Here is a 21,682-nt window from a genome sequence, read left to right on the forward strand (position 1 = left end):
GAGAGAATATGTATGCATCATGACTAGTATCCATTTTAACTAGTAACCATGCAGTCTTCAGGGGTGGCATGAGCCCTGATGGATTTCTTAAACTAGGTAGTCTTCCCAAAGGAGGTCTTCATGGACAGAGGGACGCCCTTTACGGTTACCTTGATGGGGAGGCTGTACCAGTCACTGGGGATTCACCAACTTTTTACAACTATCCATCACCGCCAGACAGACGGCCTGGTTGAAAGATTCAACTGAACCCTTAAGGCCATGTTGCGTCAGTTAGCCAGGGACCATCCCAATCAATGGAACCTATATGTGGACCCCTTACTTTTCGCAGTCAGGGAGATGCGGCAGGCCTCAACGTGCTACGCCCCGTTTGAATTATTGTATGGGTGCCTGCCTCAAGGGATCTTGGCCATAATGGATTATCAGTGGGGCGGGGTCGAGGCCGTTCCCGGGCAACCCTTCCTAGATTATGTTCGCTGGCTGAGGGAGTGCCTAGAACACGCCCAGGGCGAGGCGCAGCGGAATCTGCAGGCAGCGCAAGAGACCCAGAAAAGGCATTATGATAAGAAAGCCAAAGAGTAAGCTTTTTCTGTGGGAGATAGGGTGCTGGTAAAGAAGGAGGTCCTAGGTAAGGCCTGTTCTTGGTTACTCATAAATTTGGGCCTGTCACCTATGAAGTACTGCGCGGCCTAGCCAACTGTAACCAGAAACGGCTGCAATACAACCATTTGAAGGCCTAGGAGCAGTGGGAAGGACTGGGATGCCAGTTGGTGGACAACCCCTTGGAACTGCAGGATTGGTGCTTGCCCTGGTCAGCCCAAAACCCAGTGGAGGAAGAACTGGTGTTGGATTCTCACCTAACCCCCGCACAGCAGCAGGAGCTGATGGAACTGTTTCGGCAGTTGCCTGGGGTGTTTTCATCCCTGCTGGGACAGACCTCTGTGGTGGCACATGACATAGTGCCAGCTCCTGGGAAAGTGGCGAGGGCCCACTGGAGGCCAGTTTCTTGAAAGCAATGGGAATTCATAGTACGGGAGGTGGAGGATACGTTGCAGTTAGGGGTGATAGAACCCTCCAAAAGTGCTTGGCAAAGCCTCGTGGTTCTTGTCCCTAAACTGGACGGTACAGTGCAATTTTGTACCGACTACCGTGAAGTGAATCACCTGGTGCAATCTGATGTTTATCCAATGCCCCAAGCAGAGATATTGATCAACTAGTTGGGCACTGCCTGCTCCTAACCGCCCTTAACCAAGGGCTACTGGCAGGTGCCTATGGCAGCAGAAGACAAAAAAAAAAGACCTCTTCCAATTTAAGGTGATGCCCCTTGGGCTACATGGGGCTGCGGCCACCTTCCAATGCCTAGTGGACCAGGTCCTGGCCCACTGCCAGGCATTCACCTACATGGCTCAGATTGGCCATCCCACCTACAGTACCTGAAAGTTGTTCTCTAGGCACTGGCTGATGCTGGACTGAATGTCAGCCCGAAGAAGAGCCACCTAGGTTTCAGGAACTAAAGTATCTGGGCTTTTTAGTTGGGAAAGGGCAGTGCGCACGCTGCCAGATGGAGTGGTAACCTTGGAACAAAGCCCCGTGCCTGCCACCAAGAGACAACTCTGGTGCTTTTTAGGATTCGTTGGCTATTATAGCCACTTCATCCTCCACTTTGCAACTACTGACAGCCCACTCTCTGATTGCTTATGCAAGGACGCACCCAATCGCCTCCAGTGGATGCCGTAATGCACCCAGGCATTCCAACAGCTACGAAGGGCTCTCTCACAGAACCTCACACTGCAGAACCTGGACTTTGACAAACCCTTCATTGTCTTCACGGGCGCCTCCAACTCAGGGCTGGGGGCTGTGTTAGCCCAAGAACTGGATGGGCAAGAGCAACCAATATTATTCATCAGCAGAAAGCTCCAACCCACCAAAACCCGATACACCACAGTGGAGAAGGAAGCCTTGGCCATCAAATGGGCTGTTGGGCCCCTGCAATATTACTTAACTAACAATCCGTTCACCCTAGTGATGGATCATGGCCCGATGGTGTGGATGACATGAATGAAGGCCCATAGTGCCTGAGTCTTATGCTGGTATTTATCCCTTTTACCATTCAGCTTCACTATATGCCATCGACGAGGAAGCCAGCAAAGCAATGCTGACTTTCTGTCCCAACTCTTCCAATTGGAAGCTCTGGCGTTGGATTATGTGACCAAGTCAGAAGACGATGTTTTGATAAATTTGCATCCTAGAATTCCAATTTTTTGTATGCTGCCGAAGATGCACAAGGGCATCCCCCCCCACCGCACAGCAGACCGATTGTATCCGAAACCCAATCTCTTATAGAACCTGTAGCACAATATTTAGAATATTATCTCCATGTCTTCTCCTCTAACACTCCCTCTTACAACGTAGACAGCAAACATTTCATCCACATGGTCAAACATAAGACAGTGCCTGAGTGTGGAGTGTTAGCCACAACAGACGTGGCTTCTTTGTATACCAACATCCCACTAGAAGAGGTCTGTCATATTATTGTTACTTTATTAGAAAATAGAACACTATCTTTTCCACCTACTCATTTTTTGTTGTACCTTTCCGATACAGTTTTTGAGAATATTTTCCCCCATTTTTTGGACCAAGTGTACTTACAAACAAAAGGAGTGTCGATGGGGTGTGCATGCGCCCCATCAATTGCCAATATCTATATGATTGCCTTCAAACAAGAATTCATATATACCAATAATCCTTTATCACCTCATATAATTTTTTACAAACGTTTTATAGATTATCTTTTTTGTCTTTGATAATGTGAACACATATCATAATTTTTCCAATTGGATTAACACCAAAAATGAACATCTTAAGTTTACAGGACAGGCTCATGTCAGTTTCAGTAATTTCCTTGACTTCACAGTTTATGTTAAAGAAGACCACACTTTAGCTGTACGACCTTTCAAAAAAAAAAGCACAGACGGAGGAGCCTTGTTGCATTTTGATTCATTTCATCCTAAACATCTAAAAGAGAATTTGCCTTTGGGCCAATTTCTCTATTTAAAAAGGAACTCCTCGACACAAAATGATTACCATAACACTGCTGCAGATCTTAGTGAGACTTTAAAGGCTAGAGGCTATCCAAAGGCAGTCATTAACAAATCTAAAACCAGAGCAGACTGCACAGACAGATTACAGTTGGTCACTGCAGACTCTAAGAAAAAAAACATACGATGGAATAACTTCCGCTTTACAGTACACTACTTACACTGTTTTTACTTTAGTATCTTCGTCATTTCAGCACGAGGTGTGGTTTTGATTACTTGGAAATTGGCAACCCTACCTACTGGCCATGGCAGCTGCAGTCTTGGGAAGCTGCTCTGGGCCCGGCTGCATCCTCATCATCTGGAAGCTGCTGTGGGTCCAGAGAGTCTTCCAGTTGCCACTGCCATGGCCAGGCCCGGAGAAGCTCCCAGATGCTGATGTGGTGAGGCGTGGAGTGGCTCCTGGAATCTGCCAGCTGGGAAGAAAAGGGCTTTTTTTATTTTGGGGGGATTTAAACCCCCAATGTATTTTTTAAAAGATGTAAGATTTTTCTGCAAACCGGGGGGGGGGGGGATCCCCTGATTTTTGCAGAAACATCTGTTTAGTGTCATTATGGCCCCAATCCACAGATGGGGAGCACACTTGAGAAATAAATAGATACTTGTGAAATGTTTGAACCTTAGAATATATCTTTGTGAATCAGATTCATAGTAGCCCTGTTTACAAATTACAGTGAATGCATGTACAATCTGTGTGCAGTATACATTAGATTTTTCTTTGTACATGTGCTGAGCAATTCTCATGTTAAATTCAATGTATGTACAGCTAATGTGAGATTGCAACTGTAGATATATCTAGATAGTTGTTTCATTTGTAAAATGAATACATGTTGGCTTTTTCTTACAAACAGTATATGAAGGTGCATTCTTTGTAACATGTAAACAGGGCTCCTGTCAGTGTGGAAAAACTGTAGCTTGTTCCATAGTGTTAGCCAATAGTCATTATTTGGGTAGAACTCTTTCCAGAGATTGCCACCTACTACTCTTTTTGTCACTCATTAGTCAGAAGAAGCCTATTCTTTGCAGATAAATATGTATTTGTGAGACAACCTAGTACTTAGAAAAAGAAGAGCATGAAAATAAATGCAACTTTTCTGGTGGATAAAATACAGAAAACAAAAGTTTCCTACTCACGCAAGCATGATATAGATGATAGAACATTGGCGGGGGGGAGGAGAAATAATGGCATTCTGTTCAAAACATATAAAGCTGCTTTATGCTGAGTCACACCACTGGACCATCTAATTAGGGTGGCCAGTTCCCCTGGTCAACCAGCAGAAGGGAGGACCTACCAGCAGTAAGAAAAGGTTTAGGCCAGTGACATGACTACATCATTTCCAATGAGCACTGGAAGGGATGTCATTTCATGTCAGGGCCCTGCCTTGGGAGCTGAGGACTCGGAGGACTCTGAAGCTGAAGTGGAGGAACAGGTTGCCTCTGGGCCCTCAGTACCTTCATTGCAGTCAGTAGCACAGGAGCCTGAAACAACTCAGCAGGAACCACAGCTAGGCAGAGAGATGGAACAAGGGCAGACAGAAGCTACTCTTTCCCCAACCCCTGCAGTGGAAGCTGAGAATGGCAGCCCTCCAAGCTCACCTGAACCTGATAGGCGTATCAGGACTCGGCAGCGTGTGGTTCTGCAAGGTAGAAGGAGAAGTGCTCGCTTGGAGAGGCTAAGCAGACAGAGAACTGGTGCTGAGTCGTTTCAGGATGAAGCCTAGCTTGGAAGTGCACTGACTGATAAAGGCAGTGCAGGCGTGCTTTCACTTTGCGGAAGCGACCGTGCAGTTTCTCTGTGTTCCCGCTACCGCTCATGATTGATCTCTCCGGCCGTTGACTCCTGCCTGCTTTGATGACGCCTCCGACTTCTGACCTCGGTAGACAGCATAATCTTTGTCTCCTGCTCCGAAAGGGGCTAGATACCTCCCACACGTCTGAGGACTGCAGGCACCGCCTGGCCCTTGGCCTACGCCGGCACATTGCATTGCTGGCAATGCGGGATGGGCAAAAACTCTATGGTAGAAGGTTTTTACCATAGAGTTAATTGCCCACATACCCGAACGTCCCGTGTCATCTGCAATGCGGTGACATGCTGGAAGTGATGTCACTGTGTCACTGGCAATGCCAGCCTCACCCTCTCCTTGCTGCTGGTAAGCTCTCCTGCCAGCCAGCTGATAGGTGGAGCTGGGGTGGGGCCAGGGAGCAGTGGGGGCACTACCTAACTCACTAACTCACTATTGTATATGTATGGAAAAATGCTTCTGAAGATGGATCTTGGGGTTCTGGCATTTGCCTCCTTTAAGAAGGAATGGGAATTGTTGAAGGGCATAGAAAGTAAAACGTTGCAGCAAATAATTGCTGTAACTTTGCTATCTCAGTGTGAGTGATTTAGCCAGTACATTTTCTTTCCAGTTAATTTCTGCATTTAAAAAGTTACCTTTAAGGTGCTTAAAATATATGATGTGAAATACAGATGAAATAGACTAGGAAGGAATTATTTCCAACATATTAAAAATGCTATTATCCTGATTCAGAAATTACTGTGCTCTGTCTCTCTATGCAGTTTATGAAACAGGCATTCCAAACATATACAAAACCCCACATCAACTATTGGAGGAGTTAGTTGAGGGATGAGAGAGAAAGTGTTCTCCAGTTGCCTAAAGAGGCAATGGTTGTTGCTGGCTATCTGCTTGACAAAGCATGCAAGACACCATGAAGATACTGAATGTTGAATCCCCCATTTTTACCATGTTCCTCCTTTTGACATGTGTGCAACTCAGTTTAGAGGGATACTGAATTCTATTTTGATAAGGGAATCACTCTTACTAGGCCAGGGAAAATTGGATTAAAATTTAAAATAATTTTAGGAAAGTCATTCAGTCATTTATACTATATTAGAAATTTTACAAGGTTTTGTATAAAATACCTCTCCTGCTGCTTTTAGGAAACAGAGTCTGGATTTAGATGACTAGGAGCCACATTGATGGCATTTAGAAGCTTATGATGGAACCTATAAGGATGTAACCTGTAAGGAGGGGATCATCTGTTACTTATAACCCTACTGTTAAACCTAGCATCAACATGGACTCTGGTTGTCTGAACGCACTCTTTAGTAATCATAAATAATAGCAAGAGTTTTTCATGAATCAGCAACTGGTAGAGAAGGCCAGGGTAAAATACAAAGATAAAGGGTCAACTAGAAATGGAGAAGCTGATGAGGGAAAACAAATGTTAGAAGAACATGAATGTTTTAATAATAAATTATTTAAATATGTAGAACACATTGACTTTAAAACATGGTATCAGACAGAGTATATTCTTTTGCCAATGGACTTAGAAGGATATCACTCTGTTTCGGATTGCAATGAACGTGTGTGCTAGTACAGAAAGGTCTAAGTCTGTAAATGGTGTTTGACTCTGACTGCAATTTTTCCTGCTTGGAAGGACATAAAACATACTTGATCAATTTTACTTGCAGACAATTTCAAACGTACACTCTATGAAGTGACTCTCTAAACTATGTGCAATTAATCTGTCCCGGGATGTTTTAAGGCTAATGGCTGAGTTTAAAAGGACTGGACAAATTCATGGACATTAGCTCAATTTAGGACTGGCAGCCAAGATGGTCAGGGAGTGTAACTTAATTTGAAAAATATCCCTGAATCTTGAAATTTTATGTTATTGAATGACAAGGTGAGCCAGAATCAAGCAACAAGGACAACATGTTCTATTGCTATTCCTTTGGAGTTTCATGTGAAGACCTGGCACTAACCACTGTTTGAAAGCGGATGGTGTACCAGACAGACTCAGTAGGACTGCTGTACATGATGCTATATTAGTGTAAACAAAATAAATGCACTTTAAAATTAAGCATATTATTGAAATGATGTATTAGTTGGAATTCTTTAATGGAGACATGCAATGTTTTCAGTAGTTAGCAGTTTTCTGGAAGCATCCCACATTTTGCTGGACAAAATGAAACATGTCAGCTGGACCTTGAGAACATCTGCTTTCAAAACTCTAAGGAACAAAATTGTTCAGAATGTTTTCTCTTGACCCATTTATAGGATAGAAAAATATTTGTTTTGGCATGGCCCATTTATGTGATACATATGGACATCAACTGTAAAGGGATGTCCAACATCAAGTGTCTTTCTTCCTCAGTGACTGGGCTTACAGCCCTCAACCATCCTTGGCACCCGTAGCAAAGTTAGGAACTTCCCTGATGCTGCAGGAGTAGGGTGGAGAAAAATCAATGGTTTAAAAAATAATAATCAAATTTTTAAATTTTAAATCGGATTTTTTAAAAATTTAAATTGGGTTTTTAAAAATAAAATGCTTTAGGGGGAGAAATCTATCTAAATATAGTTTTCTATTTAAGATACATTATAGTCCAAAGGCTATTCATCAGGAAATAAGGATTAGTTTTTAATTATGTAGCAAGAAGCCTTATATTTATACAATGTTTAAATTTTTTGGTAAATGAATTCCGTTAATCCATTCACAATGTGATGCTCTTCCAGAGGTTTCTGTAAGATTATTTGGGGCAGTTTTTCTAACGAGAACATATCACAGTTCTCAAAAGTGTGAATTTGTGTCTGCAGAGATAACATGCCTCTTCTTCGCAGCAAAAATGTTATAAAATAAACATACAAAGTTGAGGGAAAAACCTTAATCTCATTGTTCCTTTGCAAATCTGTATACACTTAATCAAGCTCTTACCTCTTAAGTGCTAAATTCCAGGAGGTTCAATGAATAGATAGTTTGGAGTGGAATAGATCTGCACAAGTAGCTAAGTGTGAAGAGGGAGGGGCAAGTGCAGCCTTGTGAGCAGAATACTCCACAAGTCTTGGGATCTTTGTGTAATAATTGTGCAAGTCAGTTGTGTGCCTGTGCAACTCAGACTTGAGGCAAGTGCTGAAGGCACTTCAGGGCTGGCAACCTGTTCCCAACCCCACTGGGTTCCAACAACTGCACTAACACTTAACTGTACAGAATAGGCACTTGAATGTAGAAGCAAACCCAAAGGGGTGGTGGTGGTGGAAATAGTAACTGGGATCTGTAAGTCCTTGGCGAGGCCTTGAAGTGCTTGCCAGTCAACTAATAAGAGTTCACTGGTTCCAGGCCCTTCTTCCCAGGGCTTGCCTGACACTGTCCAAACAACAAAGACTCTGCCTAGGACTTCAGTCCTGCAGCTGGAATCCCTGAAGTTCTCTGCTCGAGTCCTTGGCTCCCCTTTTCCAGCTTTCCACCAGCCTGTTTCTCCTCCTTGGCCTGTTCTTCCTGCCAGTCTGCTCCAGCCTAGGCCCACCAACTGTATATCTCCTCCTCCCCTCTGGAAAAAGGAAGGCCAGCCTCTCCAGAGCCAGGGCTGCTGGGAGATACAGCCCCTTGGAAATTCCATTACATTTGTGAGTATAGCCTGAGGTTTATCACGGTATTCTCTCCCTGGAGGAGAAAACCTATAATGGCAGCAGGTCATAAAAGAGACCCAGTTTGGGAATATTTTAATGAAGTTCCTCTTCCTCGCAATAATTTCATAATTATCTGTCTATGCATGTCTAATAGTATAACTAAATCAGTAATTTTTGATATAACTGTAAAAACCACTCTGAAAATTTATTATTCCAAAATGAAACCTTAATCTGGTTGCAAATATTATTATACCAGCAAGAATGAGTCTTTCTGTAGAAAACCATGATTTAAATCAAGTCTTGCTGACTAGTGATTTAAATCGTGATTTAAATCAATTTGATTTAAATCAAATCACCCTATGCAGGAGCCAAGGGGATCCCACCCACCTCACTCATACTTTAGGCAGCCAATGTTGACTTGGCCAGAACTCCCAGGACATGACCCTTGGTGGCAGGTAGGAGCAGCATTGACCTCACCATCTCCCTCCTGCACCCCAGAGTTCCAGGCATTGGCTCATGATGCCATCTCCTGGTGCCAAGATAACAAAGACGATGCTGGTAAAGAGCGAGCCTCAGAGGCCATCAGGCCAGAATGGAGGCAGTCTGCAGAAGCCCAGCCATGATGGCTTGGATGGGGTGTATGGGAGGGGCCAAGCCATACAGCAACCTGGAAGGTGGCAGGCTGGAAGGGCCTGGCTGAAGGCCTTCTGGGAACCAGCTAGTGAGAGACATGGGGAGGGCTAGCAAGGATGGAGCTGGAGACTGGGGGGAATGGTGTTCCATCCAACCCCTGGGCCAGATAATGGCTCAGGCCACGGGTGGGGGTGGGGCTGATTGGCAGGGTGGAGAGGAAGAATCAATGGCAGCTTCAAACACAGGCCAAGTAGGAGAGAGGGAACACTGTGCTGCTCAGACAAGGTCAACACTCCAGGAAAGAGAGGGTGGACCTGGAGGATGCAACCCTCCCCTCTTTCTTGTCTGAGGCCTGGCGGGATCCCAGGGATTGAAAGCAGTGTGATGGCTGAGGGCCAGAGGGCAGCGCCAGTGAGGAAGGCGCCTGTGCCTTGCAGTTGCTTGGCTATCATAGGATGTGCTTCCCAATTATGTTTCATATTGGACAAATGTAGTACTTACATCCCTCTTCATATTCATCCATATTTCCCAGTTTGAGAAAGCAAGCACACCTTTTTGAGTCTAGCCCGTGCCAGTCAGACTCCGCAATCCCAGCCATTTCCAGCTCCCTACATCTGAAATGGATCATGACTGTTGATCCTGGCCTTTGCGTATGATGTATCATAAAAAGGCTCGACTGTAGATGTTTTCTGTAGAGTATTTATTGGGCTTGTTGAGATTTGGGATGATGCCCTTGAACTTGCTCAGCAGTGCCAGGTTTCATCCTTGAGCCTTTGTATGGTGTTCAGTGAACAGGAAAGTCATTCTCTTCATTCTCAGATGGGGAAGGAACAATAATTACCCTATAGTAAAGGATCGTCAATACAGGGGAGAACAATGTGATTTCCTATGGATTTGGAATAGGAGTTGAATAAATTGGGGCTTTTGTTGTGTGTGGCCAGCGGAGGGGAGAGAATCCTGCTTCTTACAGGACACTCGGCCAGAAGTTCTGTTTTGTTGCCTCACAGTAGAATTAAGTTCTGAGAAAGGAAATGAAGGAGAGACCGGTACTGACCTTACAAGCCATCTCTCAGGGGTGCGTTGTTCTTTTAAGCTAATAAACAAATTGTAAATTTCAGTTCCTGCAGTGTGTCCAGAAAATTATAAATTAAATAATTGTTTGAGTGTCCTAGATACGCATCTGGATTTGGTTACTCCTTTCGCATCCTACCCAGAGCAAGCGCATCATGACATATTGGAAATCTGATAATGTTACAAAAGCCTCTGAGTACCATGCATTCTCATCTGGAGCACAGTTTCCTGTAGTATTGCTGATATGCCAGATAAAATAAGTGGGTGTCCAAAATCAACCTCTATTATTACTGCATTCTTTTCATTTCCGGCACTGCTGTGATTTGCTGATAAATGTAACTGTACATAACATTGCAAAAGAAGTTCAGAGTGAGCCCCCCACCCCCACCCCGGAGTTTTACTTTTAGAAGAAAAACAAATGTAGCTTTCATGGCTGCTTTGTAAAGATAATGTAGTTAATATTGCATTTCTGCTATGGTTAGGTGTATAAATACTTTTAGTCAATAGGATGGACTTCCAAGTAGCTATTCACTTTCTTTTTATTTATTTATTTTATAAGATTTTTATTTATATAGTTGGAGGGGTACAGGGAAAAAAAGGGAGGGGTAAAACGTTATATTTATAAAAACAATTCAACATTATAAAATAAACTCAGTTGTAAACAACAAAAATTATTGGTCATTTGTGATATATTATAAAACATTTTCTGCATTAAAAATAATTGCAAAATATTGTTCAGTTATTCTACCGAGTAGCTATTCACTTTCAAGTTTCTTCATTGGGGATAACATTGTCATTTCTCTTTTCATCCTTCTGACATTAATGTTTCTGCAAGTAGGCTTCTACACAATAATAGGCACATGTTTCTCTCTCTCCCTCCCTCTAATCCCTCTCCCCTTCTCTCGCATTTTGTTACAGTTAAACAAATGAAGGCCAAACAATGACTATATTGTAAATGAAACTTCAAATGTAATACTGTGCTGCTTTCTTGAATTCTAGTTTTATAAAAATATTGCTTTTAGTGCTTAAAAGTTAAAAATGGCAAAACTGATTATCAGGGTGGAAAGTGTTTCATGGGTAAGATGGGGGCACCTGTGGCTGCCGTCTTTAACACTCTCCCACCACGGGAGGAAGAGGATGTTTTTTGACTCCCACTTGCTGTTTTGCCTTCTGTGCTGTGTCCAAGTCCCTTGTCCCTTGAGAGTAGCATTTATAGGGTGCTTAGTGGGCTGTAGCAGGAGGGAGGAGGCAGGAGAGTTCTGCTTCAACATCAGAGCTTCAGTGATGGTACTTTGGGTCCACATCAACTGCCTTTTATTTTTGTATTGGACTTGGAGCCCTTTTCATGTTTCAAACTCTGACTGAACGTGCAAAATGTACACATACATTAAAATGTTTAATTGAAAATTAAGAAACTTCAAGTGTATTAAGAGTGGTAAGCTGCAGTACTGCAGTCCAAGCTCTGCTCACGGCCTGAGTTCAATCCCAACAGAAGTTGGTTTCAGGTAGCCGGCTCAAGGTTGACTCAGCCTTCCATCCTTCCGAGGTCGGTAAAATGAGTACCCGGCTTGCTGGGGGTAAAGGGAAGATGACTGGGGAAGGCACTGGCAAACCACCCCGTAAACAAAGTCTGCCTTGTAAACGTCGGGATGTGACATCACCTCATGGGTCAGGAATGACCCGGTGCTTGCACAGGGGACCTTAACCTTTTATGTAACTTTCCAAGAAGGTGAATATTAAAATTAACAAAAATAAACACGAACAGTATAACTGCATGCCCAAAAAAACATGACGGAACTGAATGTTCATTGTTCCCAAGAGAATTTCTTACAAGGTAATTTCATAATATGGCATATGGTTGTTAGGTCTCCCGTTGGCAACCATCTTCCCACTACCACTTGGAGAGGTATTGGGGGAGACTGCAGTCAGGCCAGTGGTGAGACATCACTTCTGGGAAACCAGGAAGTGACACCAGTCCTCATAGAGCTTTCAGCACTTTCTAGACAGCTGTGACGTTGCTTCCAGGTTTTCCCCAAAAATAATGTCATGCCATCACTGATAGTGCTCCCCCATATCCCCACTCCCCAGACTCCCAATATGGCAGTTTGCTGTGGATACACCAGCAAAGTCTTTTAAAAGCACCACCCTGTGAGTGTATAAGATCAACAGCTGCTCATATGCAAGCATTCTCTGTTGCGGCTCCCACCTGGTGGTATGGCGTGCCTGGTAAGGTCAGATAGAACCATATACCTTATCATTGTGCAGAAAGCATAAAACAGAATTGTTCCCAATAGGATCATAGTTAATGTCTGAAATTTTAGGTAATTTTCAGTGCTTTGTACATATACTATTTTTACTGCCCTGTTCTCTAATGTTCTAATCCAGTTTTGTTGCATCATTAATTGTATATATTATACTGCTTATATTGCATTGTTTTTAATTCAGTAATCTGCCTTGATTCTCACTGAGATAGGTGGACTATACATGAAATAAATACATACAATTATTTGATGGTTCCTACATCAAACATATAAAGCTCAAATAACAGAACCATGCACATTGTGATTAATAACTGTATATATTTTAATATATCACATTTAAACCTTGCCTTCTTGCAAGGAGCTTAATGCAGTTTTCATTGTTTTTTAATAAAATATTTCAAACAAAACAAACATAAGAACAACACACAAACATTACAATATCACGTTCATATGTGTGGCTCCTTATCTAAAACATATCTAGAATAAGTTCTTTATTTGAATCCCAATGAGCAAAAATACTGTTTTCCATAATGTTATATCCCCCCTTATACAAAATTAACTATGTGACACTTCATTTTTAATGCTTTAAATTATGTCAGGTACTAGATCAACTACTATAAAGTCTGATAAATAATTAATTGTACATATATAACATTCTTAACAGAAGAATAAATAATTGCTTTCCACTATTCATAAGCTACACTTATTAAGCTACTTAATATCTTGGTATAACAACAAAAGCTTCCCTTCTGTAAGCTTGTTTCATGTAATATAGTTTCCAACTCTCTTGAAATTCCTCCATCAGTCTTTTATTAACAATGTTCATCCGTCTGGCCATCACTGCATATTCAGCTAGTTTTCCCAGCCAGTTGTCTGTTGATGACATTACTTCTAATTTCCAGTGAAATGCAATTGTCGCTCTTGCTGCTGTAATCATATATCTAAACAATTTTTTTTTCATCTGCCGCTGGAGTAATACCTAAATGAAGTAATACCTAAATTGGAGTAATACCTAAATTTGGTCTAATGAAAATATTAAATTTCGGTATTTTTTTTTAATTTCCTGATGTATTTCGGTATTTTTTTATTTTCCTGATGTATTTTGGTATTTTTTGAATTTTCTGATGTATTTCGGTATTTTTTAAATTTCCTTCATCAACAGTGAAAGAAGGTACCATCTGCTTTATTGCACTTCCAGCATCAACTGTCTTTGCTCTTGCACATTTTGCTGTCATCTTGTGGAGTAATATACCAGCAGTAGAACATCTTGTACCAATTTTCCCTTAGGCTCTGGCTAGCAGTAAATTTGACCACAAATGTTCCCAAGTTTGCATATCGATTTCCTGTCTAAATATTTACATCCATTTTATCATACATGGTTTCACCTGTTCCATTTCTGTACTAAATTTCAATAAAAGTTTATATATATTTGCCCAGTAGATTGTCTTTGTCTTTTTCGATCAAAGTTTCAAAATCTGTTAACTCCCTGAGCTTTCCTTCTATCATACAGTCTTTCCTCAACCTTGACACCAGCTGACAATACGTAAGCCATCCTAATTTAGTCATTCGTATCATGATATCATCCCATGATTTAATTTGACTGTCAGAGGAGACCATGTCTTGGTAAGTTATTTGAGCCATCATTCTCCTTTCTGTAATAGTATAATATGCCCCTGTTGGGGATATTAACAAAGGTGGTGACGGACTTAACCTTCTTTTGATTTTTAACCAATACTTTAACAGATTGTCTCTTACTACATGGTGATCAGCAACTTTCTGTGGCTTTGTGGCCACCCATAAATGATAGTGCAGTCCATAAATGATAGTCTCAATCCATCTTTTTTCTAATTTCGCTATTTTAGAATTGGAATTCTCAAGCCAATCAGTTTTCAGTGTTTTCATTTCCTTTTTCTTAAACAGGGAACCCAATCGTCACTATTTGGCATGTATTTGCAGAAGAATAAAGGTTGTTTGTACTTTACATGTTTACCACAGAAGCCACCACTGGAATAGTACCTGTGTCAGGTATAATCATTGCATAGAGTATGAGGTACTACTAGTTTTTGTGTGTCAATATTACCAATATGGTAATACTAATACCTACAAGGAGGAGAATGAAAAGTATAGACAAAGGGCCTCACTGCATGATACATTTTCTCCAGATGTGTCTCCAGATAGGGTCAGGAGACAGGTTTTGAGGGTGTGTGCCTCCAAGGTGTGTGTGGGCCTGATTTGGATCAGGGCCATACCCTGTGACATTCCCCTGACCTGAAATGGCCCAGCGGGCACTGTTTGCCATACTGGGGCTTCATGTACTGATAAATGTGCCCCAATGAGGCAAACAGTACATGTGTGAAGCTTTAATATGGCAAGTAATGCCCCAGAAAATGTCACAGGATGGAAGGCTTAAGCATGTCCTCCCCATGCTGAATCAGGCCTGAATGTACTTGGGAGGTATGTACTGGCACAACATACCTGCTGACCTGCCCAGTGATGTACCTGGGAAAATGTATTTTGTGGTTAGTCCCACGGAATGCTGTCATTTGATTGCCAGAGTGAACTGATGATGAAGTGAGATGTGCTCTGTCTTAACAGAGCCAGGTGAATAAGTGCAATACTAAATAGTTATCTAGATGTAGATCTAATGAAATGGATGAGGCTGAATAAATTGAAGCTGCATCCAAACAAGATTGGCTACATTGTTTACCGAAAGTATTTCAGCAGGAGATTAAGAAATCCAGTTGGCCAGGCGGGGATTGTGCTCCCCTAATGAAGCCAATCTATAGCCTGAAGGCATGTCTACAAATGGAGAAATGTCTCTTCTGTGGCATGTGGCTCATTTGAGTAAGATCTGGCCATAGTTATCTCTGTGCTACCATCCATGTTAGATTACTGTAATGGGATGGATTCAGCCATCCTCAAAAGAGCCTTCCTGCATCCTAAGGAGTCCACTGCCCAGATCAGCACTATATTCTACACATCAACCAAGGTTTTGACAGCAGCTTCAACCTTGCTGACCAAAAGATCCCTAAGAAACCTTTTGGATCCATAAGCCTCCTGGGGAGAATAACATGCAGGTATTAATTGTCCCCTATCATTGCATGTTGTTTGAGGTACCTGACCTAGAAGATATGAAAAGAAAGTTTATGTTCATATTATTCTAACACTTGGATTATGTGACCTGCCGAGAGCAAGTTCATATTGGCATACATACTTCCAGCTTGTTTGTCTCTTCTGCTGCTAAAAAGCCTCCTACATATTTTACTGGATGAAGCTCCAGTGCAGAAGTACAAAGCCACTAGTGCCAATTCAAAAAGGTATTGCTAGATCAGTGCTTCTGTACTGATTTTGTCTAGTTACACACAGCAAGTGGATTGCAACAAATGCTCTATTTAGAAATATATGTATTTTTGAGGCACAAAATCCTGTTCTTTGAGTGTTCAGAAATAATATGTTGTTTAGTTTACAATAGTGTAACCTTGACGGGGAACAAAATAAATGGAAAATGTGATTTCATTATATTTCTTCAAAACAACAAGCCCATTAAATGTATATGATGGGTATATCACTGAGAAAGATACAGCAAGCAGAAATAATTACATAGTGCATGTAAACAGAATTAGTACAACTAGTTTTTTTGGCAGGAAGAATGATGATGTCCTTGAATTTGTGTAGCTTGACTGTAATTGAACCTTGTTTTGAAATGAAGCAGCAGCAGCTGTGGCCTTGGGTATCTTCTGAGAGTAGGTGTGGTTCACACCCACCGTCCCAGCAGGATGGTTTTTATTTTATTTGGTATGAACTTGGCTGCCTTGTAAATGAACTTGAATGAACACAGAAAAAGTACAAATTTTCCTTTGAGATCTGCTTGTTCTTTCTTCCTAGAACAGTAAGCCAAAAAGGAAGGTCTTCAGCTTTAATGGTGTCAGACATGAAAAACAGCCCTGATTAGAAGGGTTTTTTTGTCCTTCAAAACATAATCTGACAGTATAGATGTTCCTCCTATCACCATTGAGAACAGCATAGGGACAAGAGAATCCTTAAATAGAAGTGGCTCAGCATAATATATTCAGCAGCTAATATAGTTTTGCATTTTCCTAATTTTGAATATTCTCCTTTTTTGTTATGTATATGTATAACTATTAGAGGTAATTGCTGACATATTTGTAATGGCCTATGGCTGCATGCAAATAAAACTCATTCATTCAATATATTCAACAGCATTTCAAGAAGTGTGCTTGAACAATTTATTTTGCCATAAGTGTAGGTTTGCCAACCACTTACAAGGAAATGGTGGCGGACTTCTCTGTGATCCTTCATGTCCCCAGCTTCACTCAGTGGAGCAGCAGCTGGAAAATGAGGCAAAAGCAACATGTGGAAGTTACTTCCGGTTCAGAACAGGAATTTCTGTTGTGGGGAGAGGAAGGGAATTTGATTGTAAGCTGGTTTGAGACTTGTTAAAGGTAGAGAAAATCAGAGTATAAAAACCAACTCTTCTTCTTCTCTCACGATTTTTACATTTATCACATTTTTACAGTTTATGTACAATTACCCAATAGTTCAAAACAGATACAAAAAGCTATAAGGCTATGTCGTTCTGCTTCAGATTGCCATAAATAAAATGTGTTTTTTTTCTGGTGATGTGTAGGGAATTTTGTGTTTGCTGCAGATTTTACAAAAGCTTCAGGAAATGTTTTGTTCTTGTTTTATTTCAAATAATATGGTTTAATTTGCATATCTATATGGCATTAAAACAACAACAGAAGGTCCCATATAGGGATGCCAAAGGCTGGCAATCCCCAGGAGCATTGGGCGGGGTGCAGACATTTGGGAAGACACTTCCTGTTTTGAAACAGAAAGTGACATCACAACACTCTTGAATTTCAAAAAAAACTCTACAGTTTTATGACAGAGACTTTTAAATTCCTAGATTATCATGATATCAGTGAGCAGTGGAGAACTGGGTTTGATTCCCCACTCCTCCTCATGAAGACTGCTGGGGGACCTTGGGCCAGTCACAGTTCTCTCAGAACTCTCTCAGCACCTCACAAGGTGCCTTTTGTGGGGGGCAGGGGAAGGAAGGCAATTGGAAGCCACTTTGAGACTCCTCACTGTAGAGCACTGGTTCCCAACCAGGGGTCCATGGACCCCCAGGGGTCCGCGAGAACTAAATTAAGGTCCACGAAACAAAGTTATAAACCCATAATAAATTAATATTTTCATTCAAAAGTTCTCTGTTATAAAAATATATATTCAAATATTATTCTAAGTTTAATGTTTCACTAACAGTTATGATTAAAGTTTATTTTCAAATTCTCGGAATTTTTGTTTTGACCCTTGGGGTCCCTGCACCGAACAAAAAGGTCCTAGGGGTCCCTGGTCAAAAAAAGGTTGGGAACCACTGCTGTAGAGCAATAGTGGGGTATAACACCCAATTCTTCTTCTTCATTATCTTCATTTTGAAACCTGACTAGATAGATTTCTTTACTACAGTTAATCGAAATCTAAAAATGTAATCACAATTCAAAAAAACTACCATGCCACACTATAAAATAAAAAATGGCAACATTCCTGTAACGTATGCAGTAGAAAAAAAGGCTCCTGATGAGCTTGCTATGTTCCCCAGGCTTCTTCGCCTTGGTTTCTCATTGGACTGTGAACTCTAGCCACCCAGTCACAGACTTGGGGAGCATGGCTCCAGGTGGTTGGATTGGCATGTAAGCAGGATGTTGTGCATTGACAGTTGAGTTCGGTTCCAGTTGTTAAAGCGGTGGTTGTTGGAACTCCATCTCCAGCCTCGGGTATCACCCTCGCATACATAAGAATACCATCCTTTGCTAGAAATATAATGTTGTTGGAAGTTTGGGTTCATATATTCATAGTAGTTGCAGCTTGTAAAGAAGCTCTGAGTATGAACAAAGCATGTGTATTACCCTTTTTATAAAATAGCTGAAACCCCACTGTTCAGGGATTTGAAAGGAACAGGAGAGCTGTGGGAGTTTGAAAGACCCACACAATTGGCCCCCTTTCTATGGTTTGGTCATTTAACGTTCGCTCATAGAAAAACTGTTCCCATGTGGCCAGGCTAATGTCTAAAGGGTCCTAATTCCACACTAACTGGTGGGGAGTCCATCAAACAAAGTGCAACCAGTTTCAAGCTAATTTTATGTTCGGTGTTTTATTCCTAGTCCATTTCAGTATTTCAGTGAGCACCTTCCATGTACACATACAATTTAAGTAGAAATGACATACATTAAGGCTGGAACCTAGGTATCTGTCATATTCCATTGTGAAGCTTACCTGCAGAGAAATACACTTTAACTGCAGTTTCACAGCAGGTCACTACTTACCACTATTCAAATATAAAAGAAAATGAAAAAAGCCAACTATATTTTAGTGACCTGTTGGCATTTAACTTCAGTGTTAGTTCAGATATAACGTTCAATACATTATTGGCTGTAATTGCAGCTATTCCATGCTTTTCAAAAAGAGTTTGTAAAACACGTCACCTCCCCTGACAAAAGTCTTACCGTTCCCTTTATACAGTATGTCTTCTCCTGAAGAAAAATTACTGTTGACATTTTTCACATAAAGCCACCTTGCCCTTTAAATCTTATCCTGGTGGAGATAAGAGCTTTATCCTCAAAGTTAAAGCCCTGAACATAAGTACAAAAATAAGAATGACTGGGATAGAAAACAATTGTGAGCAAAGGACCATACTTTTAAACTCACTTTTCCCAATAATAAACAGAAAATGAAGAACTCAACAGATCTTTTTAAAGGTGTTCTTACTGCCAGTTCCCACTTGATCATTTCAGAGATGATACGTGGCTTGAAAAAACCTTTTTACTTTTTCACTATGGACCATCTTGCATACATAAAGGACACAATTAATTCTAGTTACGTTTGATCATGTATTCCCAAAGGAATATAAAATGTCAAGCTTAAATTTTAAAACAATAAAATGTGTTTTAAACACAGGAAGCTACCTTATACTGTTAGAAGACTGACCGTCTATGGTCTGTCTTTCCAGACTGGCAACAGGACTTTCTCAGCTCTGTTATCTTGAGATGCTTTTAAATGAAGATGCCAGAAAGTTATCTTTGGACCATATGCATGCAAAACATGTATCATTGACCCTGATGTTGTCAAAACAGCACGGACTCTTATCCTGGAAAAGCAGCTTCCATACCTCTGGTGGTGTGTGTGAGTTAGCCCTGAGCAAGCAAGTATAACAGCCTATCATTTTTGTGAGATTTCTACAGTGTATTCAGAATGGTACTTAAAGATTAGAAATGCGAATTTCCTGTTTAGGAAATGAGAATATCAATAGTGTTTAAAACATTTACAGCGTGTGAACTTAGAAGGAAGCAGGATTGCACTCACTAGCTCCACATCAGACATTCTTTGTACAGCTGAAAGTTTGTATTGAGGTGCATGCCCATTGCTTCCCAGATGCCATCACTAATTCTGCAAAAAGCATGGTCCCAATTATGTTAAGGTGCCTTCACTCATACCAGTGAATGTGTTGGGGAGGATTGGTATTGAATACAAACATAAGGTGGCTGAAATAAGATTTTAAAAAAATTAGTGTGGGTGTCAGAATTGGGCCTGAAAGTTACTTAGGGATGCCAGCTTCCAGGTGGGACCTGGGGATCCTGCAGAATTACAGCTCATCTCCAGACTACAGAGATCAGTACCCTGGATAAAATGGATGCTTTAGAGGGTAGACTCTATGGTATTGCACCCCACTGATGTCCCTGTCCTCCCCAGGCTCCATCTCCAAATCTCCATGAGTTTCCCAACCTGGATAGAATCATAGAGATGGAAGGGACCATACAGGCCATCTAGTCCAATCCCCTGCTCAATGCAGGATCAGCCTAGAGCATCCCTGACAAGTGTTGGTCCAGCTGTTGCTTGAAGACTGCCAGAGAGTGGGAGCTCACCACCTTCTTAGATATTCAGTGTCACTGTTGAACAACTCTTACTGTAAATTCCCACCCCCAATATCCAGCTGGTACCTTTCTGCCTGTAATTTAAACCCATTGTTGTGAGTCCTATCCTCTGCTGCCAACAGGAACAGCTCCCTGCCCTCCTCAAAGTGACAGCCCTTCAAATACTTAAAGAGAGCAATCATGTTCCCCCTCAACCTCCTCCTCTCCAGACTAAACATTCCCAAGTCCTTGAGCCTTTCCTCATAGAGTTTAGTCTCCAGGCCCCTGATCATCCTTGTCACTCTCCTCTGCACCCGCTCGATTCTTCCACATCCTTTTTGAAGGGAGGCCTCCAGAACTGCACACAATACTCCAGGTGTGGCCTGACCAATGCAGTGTACAGCAGAACTATGACATCTTGTGATTTGGATGATATGCCTCTGTTGATACTCCCCAAGATCCCATTAGCTTTTTTCGTCACTGCATCACACTGGCTGCTCATATTTAACTTACGGTCCACCCATACCCAAAGGTCTTATTCACACACACTGCTACCCAGAAGTGTATCCCCCCTCCAGTATGTGTGCTCCTCATTTTTGTTACCCAGATGTAGAACTCAGCACTTATCCTTGTTGAATTGCTTCCTGTTCACATCAGCCCACTTTTCCAGTGTGTTCAGATCTTGTTGAATTCTATCTCTATCTTCTGGTGTGTTCGCTGCTCCCCCCAATTTGGTATCATCTGTAAATTTAATGAGTAGTCTCTCCACAGCCTCATTCAGATGATTTATAAAAAATATTGAAAAGTACTAGACCCACAACTGAGCTCTGAAGCACTCCACTGGACACCTCTCTCCATTCAGATGAAATGCCATTGACAACTACTCTTTGAGTGCGGTTCTGCAACCAGTTCTCTATCCACATAATTATCCTAGGGTCCAGTCCACAGTCCTCTAGTTTACCCATCAGAACATCATGGGGAAACCTTTTTTTAAAATTGTGATAACATTTGCCCTCCTCCAGTCTTGTGGCACATTTCCCACCCTCCAAGAGGTCTGGAAGATGCTGAACAAAGGCCCTGCAAGCTCTCTAGAAAGTTCTTTGAGCACTCTCAGATGCATTCCATTTGACCTGGGGGATTTGTACTCTTCCAGTGCAGCCAGGTGCTTCTCAACTACCTCTCTGTCCATGTCAACCAGCAGCTCGGACTCTGTGCTTTGCCTACTACCATGTCTAGATGAGCCCTTCCTCTTCTTCAGGGAAAAAACAGACAATATA

At 41.7% G+C, this 21,682-nt stretch overlaps 1 protein-coding gene across 1 annotated transcript in view; it reads left to right on the forward strand.

Annotated features, from left to right (window-relative positions):
- The first annotated feature begins 3,340 nt into the window (after window positions 1-3,340).
- The window catches only part of LAMA2 (laminin subunit alpha 2), a 599,384-nt gene continuing 581,042 nt past the window's right edge, over window positions 3,341-21,682 (forward strand). Inside the window, exon 1 of the mRNA XM_056856226.1 lies at window positions 3,341-3,475. Within this exon, the coding sequence (XP_056712204.1) occupies window positions 3,341-3,475 (135 nt within the window). The remainder of the gene's footprint in view (window positions 3,476-21,682) is intronic.

Source organism: Euleptes europaea, chromosome 10 (genome assembly GCF_029931775.1).
Source record: "Euleptes europaea isolate rEulEur1 chromosome 10, rEulEur1.hap1, whole genome shotgun sequence".
In the NCBI taxonomy this organism is placed as follows: Eukaryota; Metazoa; Chordata; class Lepidosauria; order Squamata; family Sphaerodactylidae; genus Euleptes; species Euleptes europaea.